This window comes from Xiphophorus couchianus, chromosome 22 (genome assembly GCF_001444195.1).
Source record: "Xiphophorus couchianus chromosome 22, X_couchianus-1.0, whole genome shotgun sequence".
Lineage (NCBI taxonomy): Eukaryota > Metazoa > Chordata > Actinopteri > Cyprinodontiformes > Poeciliidae > Xiphophorus > Xiphophorus couchianus.
Window position 1 is genome coordinate 22,109,862 of NC_040249.1, and position 19,631 is coordinate 22,129,492.

General features: G+C 40.6%; 2 protein-coding genes across 2 annotated transcripts in view; both read left to right on the forward strand.

Moving 5' to 3' along the window:
* adgra1b (adhesion G protein-coupled receptor A1b) overlaps positions 1 to 6,717 on the forward strand; it is a 198,753-nt gene extending 192,036 nt beyond the window's left edge. The window contains exon 19 of the mRNA XM_028007742.1: positions 74 to 6,717. Within this exon, the coding sequence (XP_027863543.1) occupies positions 74 to 1,481 (1,408 nt within the window). The 3' untranslated portion in view covers positions 1,482 to 6,717. The remainder of the gene's footprint in view (positions 1 to 73) is intronic.
* Positions 6,718 to 16,960: 10,243 nt separating this feature from the next.
* The window catches only part of kndc1 (kinase non-catalytic C-lobe domain containing 1), a 39,874-nt gene continuing 37,203 nt past the window's right edge, over positions 16,961 to 19,631 (forward strand). The window contains exon 1 of the mRNA XM_028007331.1: positions 16,961 to 17,538. Within this exon, the coding sequence (XP_027863132.1) occupies positions 17,434 to 17,538 (105 nt within the window). The 5' untranslated portion in view covers positions 16,961 to 17,433. The remainder of the gene's footprint in view (positions 17,539 to 19,631) is intronic.

Below are 19,631 nucleotides of genomic sequence, written 5' to 3' on the forward strand. Positions count from 1 at the left end.
GATGTGAAGACCTTGAAAATTATACATTTCTTATGCAAATCAAATTACTAAGCTTGACTCATTTGTGTTGCAGCTGCTGGATGGCATGGGAGCCCAGCCTGGGAGCTTTCTTTGGCCCCGTGGCCTTCATTGTGCTGGTGACATGCATCTACTTCCTATGCACCTTCCTTCAGCTCCGGCGACATCCCGAGAAGAAGTACGAGCTCAAGCAACTGACAGAGGAGCATCAGAGGCTGGCCGCCGCTGACGTGCCGACTCACTGTCATCAGGGAGCCGAGCCCGGAGCGCTGGCGGCCCCGTCTGGTGGGAGCAACTGCCCCGCTGGCTGCCCCGGCATCCCCATCAACCCTGCACTGCTGGCCAATGAACACTCTTTCAAAGCTCAGCTACGAACTGCGGCCTTCACCCTATTCCTCTTCCTAGCCACATGGACCTTTGGTGCATTGGCTGTGTCACAGGGACACTTCCTAGACATGATCTTCAGCTGCCTTTACGGTGCCTTCTCAGTCACCCTTGGCCTCTTCATCCTCATCCATCACTGTGCCAAGCGTGACGACGTCTGGCACTGCTGGTGTTCTTGCTGTCCCGGAAGACGTGCCAACGCCTGCTCTGGTGCGCAGGGGTCTGCTCAGGCGCGGCCCAAAGTGAACGTGAACGGAGACACCCCAGGGCACGGTCACAGCCACTGCCACCACGACTCGCCGTGTCAGGCTAAAGCGCTGCTGAGCTGCAGTCACAGCGGGGTGGGTCACTGTAAACACGCCGCTCTTCCGTCCTCGCAAAATCATATTACATGTCTGGCGCCAGTGACTCCATGCTGCGCCGCCCTGCATAGCCAGCAGCTGATGGAGGAGGAGCCCACGGCTACTCACGTGCTGCTGCACTCTGAACCAGGGATCCAGCTGCACCCCTGCCTCAAAAGCAGCACCAGGACTAAAAGTCGTCAGTTTGGACGCAAAGCCGGGGCGTCTGCCTGCGCAGCGGGGAGCGACAGGGAGTACGCCTATCATATCCCCTCTAGTGCCGACGGAGGCAGCATGCACAGCTCACACACTGACAGCCCCCACAGCACACGTGAGCGGCACGCCCACATCTGTCCGCACCTGGCCCACGAAGGCCACCACGACGGGCATCATACATGCCATGCTACTGCAGCCACCCTGCATGAGTCTCTAGCGTGCCATAACCCGTGCCACAGGCATATCTGCTGTTCCAAGGCAGACCTTTTCCCTTCTCTGTGTCCGGCAGAATCGGGAGACACAGGCGTCTTCCTGTGTGGCTGCAGCAAAGTAGCCGAGGAGGAACCCGTGGTAACACATCACCATCTGGAGATGCATGCTCCGCGCAGACAATCATGCCCCCAGAATCCGCCCAGTCAGAATGGGATTTTAAAGGGAGGCATGCATGAAGGACTTCTATACACCTCAGACAGCACAGGGAATATACGCACCGGCCCCTGGAAGAATGAAACTACTGTGTAGTGCAGGAACATAATACATTACAGGCGGCAGTCCCGCCTCATCCTGCCAAAATGAATTTCGCCTCCCTTTCTAGATGAAGAAAAAAGTGAAATAACATTTTAAACATCACAATCAACGTGAGGATTTTTTTATTTCAATATCCACATGTTTATATGTGTGCTGTTTTCTTGTACAGAAATCTTGTCATGCAAACGCCTTCAGAGGTACATTCATAGACCGAGGAGAATCACTTTCAACACTAACAGTTTGTGAAATGTGTCTCACATTATACCATCAGATTTACCTGAAGGTATTCTCACTGTTCCATATTACTGCAGATCTATCTCTATATATATATTCAAAAAAAATGAATGGTTGTATGTGTGACTATGTGTGTTAGTGCTCAAAGGCAACAAGCTGCAAGATGTTTTTACCCTGAATCTGAAACTACCAATAGTCTACTTTGACGGTGAATCTCCAGTACGTTGGCATTCATGTTCTAGACGACTAAACCAGCAATTTTAGACTTCATATGGGTATTTTTGCCATCACAACTGTGAATACCTACTAGAGATTTTCTAAATAATAAACAAAGATACCTTTGCTTGGCAGAGATGTGTGGGTGCCAGTTTAGTTGTAGATAAATCACAGCAGAAAAAGCGAAGTAAAAACTATGCGTGCTCCTATCCAGGTTTCTATTGATCGTGATGTCCATATGATGTCTTCACCTTAGTGTTTCCCTCTGCCTGAAAAGAAATAAAATCGACGGCACATCAGGAGGAATGGCGATGTCACTGTGGATGGTGAGCTGATGTCAGTGAGTTATTGGATTCAGTCCTTTTACTCAAAGTCAGGTCATGGCAGTGTTTTATCAGTCGGATTTTTATTCGTTTCATCTCAGTTTGCACATTTTCCTCCTGCCGATATGAAAGCTGCTTGTAAAAACAGACATTAACAGCTACAAAGTGTTTGAATGTAATCATTGGAATCAAATAACAAGCTGCTAAAGGGCCCACTTTGGGAAGCCTGCACAGGAGTGATCCTTATTTTTCTTTCATACAAAAATGTGATAAATGACTCATCCTCACCCCACAATAGGGCAAAGCAAAATAACAAGAGCTGTCTAAAGTACGAAATAAAACTCCTTTTTTTATTTTTTTTTTCGTATGTGTTGAACAATAGCTCCACATTGTGCAAATGCTGTTAATTACTTTAATCCCGTGCAACTATTGCTGCTGGTCTTAAGTCTTTTTTTGTCACAAATGTCTGCTTTACATTCCACAGGTAATCTGCATTTAGCCAGACTTTAAACATCTGCAGCTCTGGTCAGAAATTTATATGCATTTATCACTGGCAGAAATATACTGCTAGTAGTTTTTGTAGTTTTCTTCTTCTCAGGCTTGAGTGTTTATACAACAATGAAACAACTTTAAGGATTTCAACAACAATTAGATGCACAAGACTGAATTAGATGTGGATTTTTTTCTAATCTCTTATGGTCAGAGTTATATATACGCACCGGCCCCTGGATATATATGTATATATACTATATCAGCTCAAATATAAATATACTGGCCCACTAATATTTGGTTGAAAATCCCTTAGGAGTTTACAGTTTGATCATCACTCCTAGCATAATGCTAATGGTACAATGGATCTTCCTATCAGAAGAAATTCATTAAATTATTACCTGGCACATTATCTTAAGAATAGTCACTAAACTTTCATTGGATTTAGGTAAGAATCATTGCAGAAGCTTGACATTGTCATTGTATATTGGTTTTAAAACCAGTTTAGATGTTTTTGGCAAATCTTTATGCTGTTTTAGCTCCCACATTTGTTAGTCTCAACTGTCTGGTTGTTCATCTGACAAAAGTTCAATTTGAAGATAGTTCTGAACTCAATCAATCCTTAATGGTACCACCATATCTGAGAGTTGTTACAGTCTTCCAGTTTTACAAGCCTCACCTTGTCTCTTAATTTTGGTTTCACTGTTGAGATTTCCTCTGGGGTTCCAGCAGCTTTCCATTTTTGGCAGACTTAAATCTTGTTGGTTTGGTTGGATGGCATACTTGGACACATTTAGGTGTCCCAGTTTGTTTCTATTTATGCCTGAGTTCACTGTCCTGCTGGTTTTTTGAGTCCCCCCCAAAAAAAGCACAGTAATAGAGCAGCCAAACCCCTCCTAACGCTGAGAGGAGACATGATTGAGGACAATAACCCATCAAGTCAAGAATTGCTTGGTGGAGTCAATGCGAAGCTTTTGAACCTAAGAACACAGCGATATTCATCACTTGAAATTTGAATATAATGGATGTTCCAGCAAGACAAAGATCCAAAATACGCAGCAGCTCCTTTAACAAAGCAAAAGCAGGATTAAGTCTCATTGTGTCTTACAAAAGAAAAAATCAAAGTGACGTGTAATAATCTATTTTAACCCCGCAGAGCTCCACTCCATGCCTTTTGGGTACTGCAATGATGACTTGAATTTTCTAAACGTTGCTTGTGCAGGATATCATCTACTTGATTTGTGGTTTTTGAATGAAGAGAGACAGCTCAATCAATCAATCTCTAGCAAGATTTAAAGAGGCTATAAACACTTTGGAAACGATGAAACAGATTAACATTAATTTACTAGAACTGCCTCTAAAAACTGTAAACTTCTATCCTTATGCGGTTTGATTGAAAGCCAGGTCAGTGCCAGGAAATCAAACCTTTTAAATGAGCCTCACCAATTCTGCCAAGAGGAGTGAATATCCTGCCAAAAGATTGCTAACATCTCCAAAATGTGTTTCGTGATTGGACGAAAGAATTTAGCCAAAGATTAGTGGGGGTGTATGTATATATTTGAGCTTTTAGGTTTAATTTTGACCATATTTGGAGAGAAAAAACACAAATCAAACCTGCGCACCCTGGTCTTGTTGTTTGTCCTACAATGTAAAAAGGAACAGTTCAAATAAATCATTATAAAACCAATTTTAATATGACATTCATGCCTCACAATTACCACACTTAAACTTCTGACCTAAACTGTATCTCTTCTAATCTAGATGAGTAAAACAACCCCAACATCTTTCACATATTAACTTTTGACAGGGCAGGCCAAGGCTGAAGTACGGATCTTTCTTTTGCTACCAAGAAGGTCACATTCTCTTTGAAGAATTGCTACTCTAAAGAGAAGGCAAAGGTGTCTCAGCATTGATTCAGCAGCAGTTGTTTGTCATATAAATGATGACGCTTCAGACAAAACTAGTGACACATTGAGGCAAAAGACTAAAAATAAAAATGTTTCTAAGCAGCAAACCCCATCAGCATGCACACTATCTCTGAATCCCTCCGTGTGCTCTTGTGTCCTTGTATATAGAATTGGTTTCTGATGAATTATTTTATATGAGATTAAAGATGTTTAAGAATAAAGTCTATATGTAAAGAAAGTTGGGAAAAAAAATAATGACCTCTCAATGTTAATGCTCAGTATCTGAGTTTGGATATGTCCTATTTGTTTTCAGATGGCCTTTATCTGTTCATAAAGTATGCAGACCAGCTACGTGTTGTGAGACTTTCATATCAGAAACAGACATGCACGACACATGACATTCAACCCATCAGAAAATAAACTGCTCCTTTACACTATAAATCAGAATGCAATTGAAAAGTTAATTTATTAATTCAGTTTAGGTCTTCTAATTTTATGGTTATTGATTAATGTCAATGAAAACCTGAAACGTAGATTATTAGAAAGTTAGATTAAGTAAGACCAATAAAAAGGGATTTTTAATTAGGGCCTTCATACAATCGGACAATTTTAAGGCTGCTGACTGGGAATTTGTCAATCAGAAAGTAATTGACAATTTCTAAAACGTGTTGAAGGCACAAAAAGAATGGAAAAATTGAGCGGAAGAAAAAATTGTGGTAGAAAAATAGAAAGATAACCACTGCCTTGAGAGGATTATTGACCAGAGCATGTTCAAGAATTGGGTTGAGATTCACAACTGGACCAAAGATGCTGCTTCTAGAGCTATCGCAACAGAAAAATTAAAGCAGAGATAAGAAATGTCTTACCTGAGCTTAGGAGAAAAAGAACTTAACTGATGCTTAATGAGTTAAAATTCTTGTAAATTTTCCATTTAAGTTGGAAATTCAGCTTCTAGAGTCTGGATGACGAGTGGAGAGGTACAGATGAGGTTTCTGTAGTCAGTCATGCTTTGGGGAGCCATGTCGCCTGCAGGTGGCGATCTAAAAGGAAATATTAGAGCACTTGATGCATCCTTCTGCGGACGAGCCTTATTGAGATGCTGATGTCATTTTCCAGCAGGACTTGGCACTTGCCCACACTTCCAACAGTACCAGTGCTTGCTTTAATGACCGTAGTATCACTGTGCCCGATCGGCCTGCACAGTGGCCTGAACTGAACCCTGTAGAGGATTTATGGTGGATTGTCGAGAGGAAGATCAGAGACACTGCAGCCCAAAATGCAGATGAGCTGAAGTCTGCTTCTAAAGCAACCTGGGCTTCCTGAACTCCTCTGCAGAGCTGCGTGTTTGTTACCTTCATCACACTGCACTGACGCAGTAACTCCTGCAAAATGAGCCCCAGACAATTAGTAAGAGCAAATATTGTACAGTATCTGGATTGTTTTTCAGAGGGCTGTTATTTCTGTTTTAAAAATCCCATTTTTGCATTTAGTGACTTTCCTATTTTGTAAGAAACAAACGTTTTGGTTTTCATTAGCGCTAAGCTTTAACCATCGAAATTATTAGAAATAAACACTTGAAGAACATCACTCAGTGTGGAATGAATAAATTAACATTTTAATGATACTCTCATTCATTAAGAGTCACCTGTACAACAACAGAAATGTGTTAAATAAATTTTAAAAACAGGCTTCTAGAGACTCTGGAGATTTGTAATTGTAACTAAAATCAAACCTCTGCTGCAAAATGAAAATTGAGAGAACGCCGGTGTAGGTCAGCTTCCCAGTACATCTTGTGTATTTGCTGGTGGTGTGTTTTCGGAGCAGCCCGAGCTTTTTTGAGATGATGTGTTTATCACAGGCTGCCGAAGGCCGCCTCCTCTGAAGTCATCGTTAGCAGATGTACTGCCCTGACCGAGCATCATGTTGGCTTACTAACAGCCCACTAGACAGCTGCTGGAATACTCACCTGTGGTACTGTGACAAAAACCTGAAGCCAGTTTTCACCTTTTTTCTACACTGACACAGATACCCAATAAATGTATTTTTTCACCATGCAACAGATGAAAGCGTCTTTGGCTCAGCGTGTTTGTATGTATGTGTGGTTAACTTACGACAAAAGTAACAAAAGCAAAGGCCTGTTGTTTCCTTTCAGTTCCCTATGCTCTGCTTCTATCTGTAAGCAGCACAATGGAAAGTAAGATGTCTTACAGTCGCTACAGTGGAGGAATTCAGACTATTGCAACCTTGGGTAGTGGCGACGCTCGGTGAGTGCATGTTTGCGTGTTGTGCGTCCACAGACCTTGTCCGCACATGTGCTTTTCCTCATGTGCACACATCCCAACGGCGATAAGACAGGGGTGTGTTCTGTGTCTCACTAATCACACTCATATTTGACAGGCTATGAAATGCCTGAGTACATTTAATATGCTGCTGGATTCTTTTTTTTTATGTCCAAGGCCATCCCATGCCCTCCTCTGCCTCACCATCATCAGATTATCCATCTGATTGAAAGCTATGTGCAGTATTACACCATAGCCGTCATTGACGACTACTAAGGAGATGCTGAGTAAACAAGAGCACCAAAAGAGATTTTTAGAAGGTAAGCTCACCAACTGTTATCTTAAGAAAACAAAAAACTTTACTGAAGTGAGTATATGCGAAGATGTGATGGGAATTTATAAGTTGTTTTTTTTTCCCCACAAAAACAACAGCAGCTTAAAGAAAAATGTTGTTTCGCCATCTGCTAGGACGGCTGCTCTTTCATGCCCCATGGTTTTGCAACATTCTGGCATTTTTCAGAAACAACTAGCCAGATTTTTAATAACACATACATATTACAACCCAAAATCTCCACATATTTATTGAGCTAAGCCAACAGAATGTTATGCATTATTGTGAAGAAGAAAGGCAATGATATACAGTTGTCAAAAACTTTTATAAAGGAAATTCAGAAGTTTTGTTTGCACATGTGAGTATTCTAATTTCCCTAAATAAAATCCAGTCTTAATTGCCTTTTACTGTCACCCAGAAAATAGTTAACTACCCATTTTTAAGTGTCCCTTCATTATGGAAAGAACTAATTGTCTCCATTCTACAGGACAAAGTGTTCATTTATTTGTTTCTTAAAACAATTTGAGGTTTTCAGTATTATAAAGCCTAAAAATATTTATCTTGAGTTCTTTCATTTCACATCAAAACCCATTTGTATCTATTATATGTTTCATCTTCTTTGTTTCCAGCAGTCGAGAGGGGTTTATGGCTCCAGACAGATTGTCTTGTAGTCAAAAATGGCTCTTCGAACTGAAAAGGTTCCTGACTCCTGACCCGCCCTGACTGTCTGGGCAGACAGAGAGAATCCATCAGAGAATCAGCCAAGAGGCCCATGTTAACAAGTTCTGTAGAGATCCACAGCTCAGCAGGGACAACTTGTTAACGTGGCAACAATTTATGGTGTAGTCCACAAATCTAGCCTTTATGGAATAGTGGCAGCAGGAGAGTCACTGCTACAAGAAAGCCTTAAGAAGGCAACAAACCATGAAGAGACACTAAATATTTGGAAGGAAGTTCTCAGACCAAATCAAAACCAAACTAATGTCCAAAACATGATTTGTGACTGACACTGCTCCTCTAAGTCATGGGTGTTCACCTCCTGCTGGTTTTAGACGAGTTTCAGCTCCAACACTACTGATTCATATGATCCAACTCTTCAGTATGACAAAGTTCTGCAAAGGCCTGCTGGTGTGTGTTGAACCAGGAACTGGAGAACTAAAATACTCAGGAATGACTTTGGACACCAATGCCAGTAAAACATGGTAGTGGCTGCATCATACCCTGGGGAGGATTTTCTCCAACCGAGGCAGGGTCAAGAGTTGATTTGACGAAATTGCTTCAAATCAACTCAGGAATTCACCTTCTAGCTAGAACACAGCTTCAAACATACACCCAGAACTACAATGAGAAGGCCAAGTTAAAGTCCAGGTCTAATTTCAAATGAGAATCTGTGGCAAGAATACAAACACAGGCATCCAGAGGAGTTCTCCATCCAGTGTCTCTGAGCTTCTTGTTGCAAACAAATGTTTTGGTCTGTAGATGTGCAAAGTTTGAGACATGCATCCATATGACATGCATCCATTGAGAGCTCGTTCAATAATTGACTCCAAACCTTTCAGATTTTATAGGTCACTTGGTAAAAAATTTCCACTTGATAATTATGTACTACTTTGCGTTGATCTATATCTCAGAATTCTGAAAAATACATAGAAGTTTGTGGTTGTAATATGACAAAATTTGAAAAGGGTGTGAATACTCCTGAGAGGCATTGTGGGATGTTTATAAAACAGTTAAATGTGAGGGTTTTTTAGCCCGGTAAAGATGACAAACAGTGTTGCATCTTCCTTACAAAAGCCCTTCGTTTGATGAAGGGTGGGATTGTTGTTCCCATCTCTGATCTCTCACATCCTGTGTCATCCTGACTCCATATGCCTCTGGCTCTCTCACACTCCTCCTTCTCCTCATGTGTTAAGTAGTTCTGTCTCCCATCAATAACCCAGCCTGCTCCTCTGGCTCCGATCTTGGCAGACAAGACTTGTGACAGAGGGCTGTGATCGTCATGCTAATGCTGTCCTTGACTTAAATAACATGCTCGAGACTCGCAGGGTGGGAGAGCGAGTGCTGAATGGCAGAGAGGACGGGGCTGGTGGCGGTGTGCTGGTGTGTTTTTATCCGTGGGTGTGTGTGTGCAGGAGGTGAAGGCAGGATTGGAATTTGAGGCTCAGTGGATGAAGGAAGACGAGGGAGGAAGGTTTGGAAGATCAAAGAGAAAGAGAGGACAGAAAGAGGTGGGCAAAGCTGCTTATGAGATATCATTTAATTTCTAGAAAGCAGTTTTTCTAATGTATGCGCGGGTGTGTGTGTCCCAGAAATGTCTTCAGCTGTGTGTTTGTGTGACTGAGATCTGTATCCAAACCTGCTGCAGGATCTGAATATATCACCGGTTTAACACCATCGTAACATTTACTGAGGAAATGACAGCAGTTTCATTTAACAACACAAGCAGGGTGTTGACTTCACTATCATGCTCATGTTAGGGACAATGATTAGGTGTTATTTGGTGATGAATCATCTGTGAAGCCTGTTGATTTGTCACAGTTTGTCAGTTGTGGTTGTAAATTGCTTCAAACATCCAAACAGGATTTTTTTTTTTTTTTTTTTTGGCTTATTTGATCAGGAAAGCTGTGTTGGGTCCCAGTATGTCACCCTAGGCAGAAGATGCATTCCAGCCCGTTAATAACTCTCAGCAGCTCCTAAGAATCCTTCCTCTAAGCACCAGAAGTAATGAACAAATCTCCTAACCCATTTCTCCTCACTCAGCCCTATTCTTCCACTTCCCACTCCCTTACTGTCAACACAGCTGCACCTGATATCTATTATGTGACAATCCGAAGACAGGTTCCTGTTTCTGAAAGAACAACTTGACGTCTCAGTGAGTGACATGCCCGAATATTCCCTTTTACTTGTTTTCCCGTGACAACCATGCTGTGCTGCTGAATTACTCCATGGATCAAATCACTGGCAAAAATTGTAAAACGATGACAAAGACTGAGTCAAGCTAGTGTGATTATTACTGAGCTCCTTGTCTCAAAGTCGCGTTCTGGATTTGATGAGCGCAATCACCATCTAATCTGTGTTGTTTCATGTGTTTTCTCTCCTTCCTTCCCCACCAGCCTTTTTTCGTGTTATTTATATCTTTTGCTGATGGTGATGCAACATTGTACATCAGGAAGAGTGCAAAGAATCAGGTGATGGTTTTAACCCATCAATCTGGTGGATTATGAGAACCAAAGAGGCTGTCACTCCACTGGGTTACATAAAGGCCAGGTGAGGAGAGGTGAGGTATGTTTCTGTCCATACCTCCCCACTGATTCTCCCAACTTCAGGGAAGAGAGAGAACAAGAAAGCTGGGTGGTGGGTGGCAAAGGACCAGGAGACAGGAAGCAGATCTGAGTGTGTTGAGGGAGGGAGAGGAGTAAAACCAGCAGATTATGCTGAGGAAGTCTTTTGTTATGGGTTGTTAAATCCCACATGGCTGCTGATAACCGTCCACCTCTGCTGGTTTATTCTCTGTGCTGAAGACATTTTTGTCAGTGTTTTCTTAAATTTGTAGTAATTAAAAATTTACTGTGGTTATAGGAGTCTCCTTCTGTCCATTGACTTTTGCTTATCTGACATTAATTCAGATCTGCCTGGTCCCCAACCAGTGAGACGCGTCTAGAAGACCTTCAAAGTAAGGCACCCATGATCTGCTCAGAAAGCTTCAAGGTCTAAAGGTGCAATACTTTACTTGAATGGAGGAACAAATGTGGATATATTTTAGGGCACCTCAAGTACCCTGCTTGTTTGTGTGACATGGAACATTTAAATAAATCAGACAAAAGAAAAAAGTATGGAAGCCAACAGCAGACGTTCTCCATGTGTACTTTCTCCTGATGGCTTTCTCAAGATAACTAGTTCATTTCCCGTTTTCTCAACAAAAAAACCCCCACTTAATTTCCTGATGGTTTTCTTGAGATCCCGAGATGATTGGTGTGTGTGTTAAACCTGATTTCATTCTTCAAATACATGGAAATTAAGTTGCATGTATGCCGTTGTGACAAACATTTGAAGGACGGAATCAGGTGTGACACACACACCAATCATTTTGTGAGCTCGAAAAGACAAAGCTTGGTTTTTCAAGATTGAATTGTTATTTCAACAAAACCATTTGGAAAAAGTATATGTGGAAAGTAGGAAAATAACTTGAGAAAACTATTGGGGAATGAACTTGTTATCTCGAGAAAACCATTGTACAAAGAGCAGAAAACATCCACTCTTGACTTCTGTAAGAAAAGGAATAATGCACTTCTACATGTTTGGATAGAACTTTGGGACAAGGATTATTTATATCTCTGATGCTGCAACATTAATCTCTTCAAACAATTATACGCATGTATAAACACAATGGAAATCTGTTTCCATCAAATAACTTTGGAAGAAGATGGATTCTGTGTCCCAAATGTGTTTTCATGTGAAATAAATGTAAAAGCAAAAAGCTGAGGAACGCAGTAAGACATTGTCATGTTACACTGTAAATGACTTCTGCATCATGCAGGGCTGAAAGACCAAACAGAGAGAAGGAAGCCAAAACTCAAAAAGCAAAATTACCATTGATAAAATCACACAGAGTTACGGACCTTAAACTCTGAAGGCAAATCCTGTGATCTGATGAAGCCAAAATCTAATTGTTTTATCATAATGACCATCCTTATAACGAGAGGAAAAGAGGGAAGCTTGAAATCCTGAGAACCCTATGCCAACTGAGAAGTATGAGAATGGCATTATCATGTTATGGGGGTGATTTACTACAAGAATGTAATCGATGGCACTAAGAAGAAAGGATATTGTGTGAAAATACTGAAACAATGTCTCCTCGCTTTAACCTGGAAGCCAAAGTTTGGGCACAAATCTGTCTTTAAATTGTCCAATAAAAATTTTGGCCAGAGATGAACAGGTGTATTCAAGCTACTGTTGAGAGAGACTTGGGGAAGGAAATCCAAAACTTCACAAGTACTTCTCACAAAGATCATTTCAAATGGCAGAATTCAAATTTATCCCCAGAAAGACATCCTTCATTCATTTCTGAATGAATGTTCACATATTAATTTTAGGTTATAATGTAGGTATAATAAGAGTCAATCCTTCTCCCACTGCAGACGCTATCTGTATCCAATAAGGCATAAGAGAAATATTCAGAAATAGTAAATGTGACAACCATGTTGCAAAGCCCCCAAGAAGATTGTATCAGGTATTTTTGCTCTCTCTAACATGATAATGATCCTCATGCAGGAGTGATTTTTGAGAAGGAATGTTCATAAATAATTAAACTTTCTCCATCAAAAGCATTGTAGAACGTTGAAAAGAATGTCTTCTAAATTATTGTACTTGAAAAACAAGAAAAAACTCAGTGTTCATGGTTCTCACTGTCCTTTTTGGTGTTCAACAGTTATATTATTTTTCCTTTCTCTCATGTTTTAAGCAGCATTTTTATTTTAATTTTCTACTTTCCAATTTTCCTATATGCTAATGAGCTTGGAACGTGAATGTTCATGTATATCTAGCTGTTATGCTAGGTAGTCATTCAGTTGCTGTGATACATCTGTTCATCTGCAGTTTTTTGCAACATCACATGATGTAGTCCTAATGGTTTCCAAAGCAGAGGGAGTTTTATCAAATATTATGGTCTTAATTTACAGTCAGTTCAGAAAGTGGGGCTTTCCAAAGTATAACAGCTGTCTGAGAACAAAATCCAATTTAAAACTCCACATTCCCTTTAGGATGAGTTCAGAGTCTGCTCTTGAAAAATCAGTCTGTCACCACTTTTCTTTGTTTCTACCAGATGAGCTATGGGAGTCTCAGGCTGCAAATGAACACTTGACTTTGAAAAGGCTTTAGAAATATGGTCAAATATGCAAGAGTGCGCTCTGACATGTCGAACTATTTACAGAAGTCCTTTGAGTTTTCCTCTGTGAGGTGGGTCAAGCCATGACAAAAACTACTGCTGTTAACCTCAAAACATGTGAACAAACAGTGATGTAAAGAAGTGATTTGATGTACAAGCCGAGTAACTTTAAGTCACACTTAAAAAAATAAAATAAAATAAGAAAAAAAGAAAATAGGAAATCTAGCAGGAGGTTTGCTGCTAGATTTCTGCTCTGGTTTTGCTCACTATCCAGGGACGCCATCTAGTGTTTAAAAGCAGGAACTTATTCTAATAAAGATGACACCTGCCTTTATGACTGGCATCTGGAGCAAGACAGAGGTTAATAGTCAGGTTAATTAATGCATCAGCTGGATTGTCCATGAATAAGTTTACTACGTACTTCTGGGCTGGCCTGGCAACCAGGTAGAAGTTATTAAATACAGGACACCTCTGTTCCAACTCGCATGCTATTTTTGACATATTGGCTTTCCCAAATACTTATTGTTAGCCTGCTTTAAATAAACTATAGATGTAAAATAGCAATAGGTTTTATTGTCTCACTGTCACAGGTGTACCAGCAGCAAAATAAAACCGTGATGAAGGACTAAACAGGATCACAAAAGGTAAAAATATAACAGAAAATGGAATAAAAGACTCTAGAGTCAATGCAAATTTACATCATAAGAAAAACAATATTGTACAGTTCTTAAAAATAGCATACTCGGATCAAAAAAAATTTGTGACTGAGAGTCTAAGATATTTCATAGAAAACAGCAGCAGACTATTTACAAGAAATTAAAATATTGTGCTGATATCAGTAGGGATGTAAATACTTAAAAGGTTTGTTGGGAGCCGCGATGGTTCAACCAACTGCTGGGAGGGAAAATTTTTCTATATTCAGGATGCTAGCTGCCTCTTCCTGCTCAGTTGGGCATATTTTTCTAATTTTCATTTCATTAACAATGAAGCAGCTCAAATAATTAGAGGAGGGTGATTGAACTCCACCTCAAACACATGTGAAAATATGACATCACTTTGCTTCCTTTCTTTCTGTGACTGGGGCATCTATAAGGTGGTTTTCCTCCTTTGGCTCTCAACTCTCTCTGCAGCTGCTCTGCAAACACTGAGTTTGTGCCGTTACATCATTTTCTCTGCTAGTCTTGATGAATATGCATCTCCTTCTTCCCTCTTGGCTTTCACGCCTGCATATTTCTTCATACCCACAAACACACAGAGCACATTGCAGATGTTTGCACAACAAACATTCATAAATCCTACAGATACATTGGCTGACAAGTCTTCCTGATGAAGAAAATGCCACCAATTTGGTTCTAATTTTATAATCCTACAACTTTAGCATCGTATGCTCAGACTCAAAGCAGAGCAATGATAGCAGGCAATGTGATATGTACATTTTTTTTTAATTACAACAATTTTGTCAGAGATTGTGCATATTTTTGAACATTTTGCTTCTTTTTACTGTGAACAAGAAATGTTTCTGTGCATTAAGTTGCTCTCTATCCCGTAAAAATGAGGTTTAGATATATTGCGTTGAAGGAAGGGCAAACGTTTTCATTTTCAGATGTTCAAACCTGGCAGAGGCAGACGTTTTAACTTTGTCAAGCATTTTCCATCAACCAGAACAACACAAAGAGAGGTGTATTTAATTTCTCTGGAACCCATTCCCTGTAGTTTTGTTTCTTACTCTGCCACATCAGTAAGAAAGAAAAAACTCCATGACAAAAGCATTCAATAAAAACTCCTTCATTAGCTTCAACTAGTGCTTCACCTTCAGAGGTTCAGATGCTCATGGCAACAAGACGCTTTGTGGTATTTGTAGATTAGCAGCTAATCCGTGTGAAGATTAAACAACTTTTGAATCCATCCCTCTCCTGGCTACTTCATGCTGCCAACAAAAATCAAGCCATGCTGCTTTGTTCTCAGTAATAAGATACTCTAAAGTGTTTGTATAATCATAATAATTGTCTGGCTGCTAAAGGGAAAGTACTGACTGCTTTAATCTCAACATGACAAGGCTGAGCAGTCAACAAATCCAGCTGTGGCTCCCCAATATGTGTTCAGAGACAGCGGCTGCAGAGCCGCTGTAACTGCAATCTCTTTCGCCCATCACCAACCTGAGCACCACTGGACCCCAAATGGGTTCTCTGTTATTTATTACACAGCACAAGCTGATACTTAAACTGAGCAAGCAATTATGATGGATCAGGAAGGCCACAAATTCTGCTGAAACATGTACAATTTGACTATCCAGTCAAATTGGACCAAAAATAAGCCTGGATTGAGCTATGAAGAAAATACTGCAAGTATAGGATGAAGACTGTTGAAAGGTAAGATAAATGACATGGACTGTGGCACCTTTCAGAAAGTGAGATATATTAAGCAGCAAGTGAACTCTTTGTAAAGTTGATGTCTCAGAAGCAGGAAAAATTAGTAAAGCATAAGAATTTGAACAAGTTTGACAAGGACCAGATTGAAATGGCCAGACAACAGGATCAGAGTGTCTAGAAATGTGCAGCTTCTGTACTGTGTTCCTGAGCAGCTGTTGTCAGAATCCATCAAAAGAGGTCGAAGGTGGAACAAACAGCAGAAGTGACGGGCGGCTTGTGAGGTCTGATCCAACAGGTGAGCTACAGGAGCTCAAACTGCCGAATAAATTATTGCTAGTTCTAAAAACAAGTTATCAGAGTATACATTTCCATCAGAGTTTGCTGAGTCGGCAGAGAGCGGTCAGTGGAAAAAGATGGCTTGGTCTGATGAATCGTGTGCTACTGTGTGTCATTTATCACAGGTACACAAGACATGTACCACTGATCTCTGCATTGTTGCAGACCATTTACACATTTTAATGGAAGCAGTGTCGCTGATGGCTGTGGCCTCTTTCAGCATGATAGTATCCACTGCCATAAAGTAGATTGTTTGGGAATGGAAGAGTTTGAGCTCTTGACTTGGCCTCCAAAGTTTCCAGCTTTCTCAATCCAGTGGTGAATCTGTGGGATTTGCAGGACGAACATGTCCAATCCATGGAGGCCACACATCACAGAATCCAAGACGCAGACCAAGGGTCAGCGACCTACAAGCCATTTTTGCATTGGTGAGCCACAAAAGCAACATAACTCCTGACAAAACTTGAAGATTTCTGAATTTCAAAAGTTTAATATTTTCAACTATTGAAATTCAGAAATTTCAAGATTAATCTCAGAAATTTTCAGAAAAAAAAACAACTTGGAAATTTCCAAGCTTTGTTTCAGAGAGTTATAGTGCTTTTGCGGCTCTTCTAGAAAAAAAAAAATCTTCTGGAAAATTTCTGAGATTAATCTTGAAATTTCAGACTATTTTTTGGTCAGAAATTCGCTCCTCCTTTTTTTGTCTACAGTGGTCCTAATACGCCGTCATACATTCCTCGTTAGATTTGTATTGTTCCTGTGATGCTAGCCCATGCCTGCAGTGCAGACTTAACGTTTTTTTTTTTCTTCTGCTGGCTTTAAAAAAAAAAAAATAGTAGATGCATTTTGAGAAATGTTGCACTAGAAATGATCTCTTTATAACCCAGCTGAATTTGTATTGTCAGATAAAATTTCCTAATAAATATTAATCAAACAAAAACATCCCTGCACATTAGGAGAACTATGATTAAGTAGAAAGTCCTTAGTGCTTTACATGTAAATGATATGAGCAGTGAAAAAAACAACAACATATACGCGCATATTAATCAAATAACACCCCAACCAGAGCATGATCACAGGGATAAGTGGAGATAATGTGGGCTAAGTGATAAATATGAGTCACTCAAACTGGAGGCTACTGTGAGGGGGGGAAGGGCCAACTGTGGCATCCAGGGAGAAGCGTTCTCCACTCCGCCTCCTCTGGCTCCTGCACACGCAGGGGAAGATCCATCCGAAGCTCAGGATAAAACAGAATGTTTCCCCTCGATTCTGAGGAGGTGCTGCAGCCGTGACAGCCTCAGAGCCCGGCTAGCGCCCCCGCCACCGGCAGCAGCAGCAGCAGCAGCAGCGCGCTGCAGGCGCACAGAGCGAACGCATTGCTGCACTTTACATCTTTATGGCGTTGCTCGTTTGGACGCCAGCCTCCCACAGTGGCAGTCGACCGGCAGCGAGGGTTCGAGCTCCCTCTCAGAGGATGGTGGAGTCCTGAGAGCTCAGACATGCCATCTGTCTCTGCTGGAAACGTCGCTGTCTGGGCTGCAATTCGCTGCGCTGCTTGAGGGAATCAAAGTTGGTGCAATGGAGACTTCCGGGAGTGATGCTGCTGTCACGTACTTGGAGAAAGCTGATGAGAGAGATGGATATTATGATCTGGAGCATCTCCCTCCACTGCTGGAAGATGAGGTGAGGTTGAGGATTTTACTGGAATGGGTTTTTAAGGTGTGATGTTATTTACAACTAAATTTAAAAAAAAGTACGTATATGTCAATACATCATGGATAAGTTAATTTATTTCAGCAGTTTAATCCACAAAGTGAAACTCACATTATATACATGAATTTAAAAACTGATTAATACAATTTAAGTGTTTATTTCTGTTTTGGATATTATAGTTTACAGTTAGAAAAAATATTGGAAATGTTTTTTATGACCTACATAATCAATGAGGAGGACTAGTGACTTGACCTTTCCAAAGAAAGGGTAATCCACAAAAGGGCATTGCTAAATATGCTGGCTATTTATACAACATAATAATGCAAGCATGTGAATAGGAAGTTGAGTGGAAGGAAGGAAAAATATGGTATAAAATAGGTCACAAGCAGCAAAGTTGTTTTCTCCACAACATTGAGAAAATTGTTAGGCAAAGCTCTTGTAGGAGTTTGGCTGGAGTCAGAGCTTCAAGAGCACCGATGCACAGATGTTCCCAAGATAAGAGCTAAAACTACTAAACCTGTCAATATCACAGGTGTCTTACCTGAGAAAACTGAAACCACCCGCTCATTTACATCAGGTGTTTGGAAGCAAAGAGACATTTAAAACATACCCAGTAAAGGTACTTCAGGACCAGCTTTGGAAAACACCTTCATGGTGTATTTTTGAGCACTTCCTGTTCACTTTGCTGTCAAGCTTTATGGAGATGCTGATTTCATTTTCCAACACGATTTGACATCTGTCCTCAATACCAAAAGTATCAATACTTACTTTGATGATCAGGGCAACACTTAGCTTGATTGGCCAGTAAACTGACCTGACCTTTGGCTACTTAATCATCTCAACAGTAAATGTTTGAAAATGCGACTTCTATTTAATATTTTTTTACTTTGTACAAATGTAATGAACCAAAAGATTGTGTTGGGATCAATTTAAGCTAGATATAATCTTAGGGACTCATAAAAAGAACAACAAAGTATTTTCTTCTCCCTTTAGAGGGTCAGTTTACTTAAAGCTATCCCAGTCAGCACAAGTTTTGCTACTCATTGGATCTTCACCTGCTTAATTCAGGACAAACTTTAAGAATGTCAAGCTTTATAATTGGGTTTGTGTGGAAAACAATGACCCTCAAGAACACTGGCCTTTCCTTTCCTCTCACTTCCAAAGTTCAAAGATCTGGAGCGCAGTGAGAGGTTGTTGGGAACCTTGGAGCTTATGTAGGCTAACACATTTAAGTTGAGCAGGCTGAGAGAGACTAGTGTTCCCCTGCACTGTCCTCATGGGAAGCTATCTATTTCTGGTGATGCTGCTCCTGCTGCTACTGCATGAAGTGGTTCATATCTGCCCTGTAATTTCTCTCCACACAACTTCATCACACAAAGTTGACATTTTCTAACAACCTGCTGCCACCTTCCTCCTATGAATATGTTCAATATGGTACTTTATTTCTAATCTAATGTTATTCATAGGTTTCCAAAGAATACCTGCAGTGTAGGTGGCAGAAAGTTTTAAATAAAGTCCTTGTGAGATGCTTTAATTGTCTGTCTTGGAAAAAGTGTAAAATTCGTGTTCAAGTGCTGGGTGGAGGAATTGACAGTGACTGCTTCGTGACACACTTTACTCTCCAAACATCCACCCCTGTGTCTGAGTGATGGCCAGATTTTGTGTTCTGAGCCTACAGAAGATCCTGTAATAATCAGACTTCTGCATTATGCTGGATACTGCCTGGGATTTCTGGGATCACTGCGCGTGCCAGGGTAAATGGTGCCATTTGGTAATGGATCACAGATGATGCAGTGTGTTCAGTGTGGGTGTGTAGATTCACAGTTGCCTACAAGTGAGTGTGTGCACTTTATGTATGTGCATCATTTTTCTTAGAAGAACAAATATTGTCCCCTGCAGAAAATACTCAATTTTCTACATCTGGTTTCAAAATTAGGTCACTGTTTCTAAGTGCTCTGCATATCTTAGAGAGGTGTATTATACAGTTATATTTGAGTTGGCTCTAATAAACAGTTTAAAACAGTGATTGCCAGTGACACATACCCTGCTGGATGCTGTTCTTT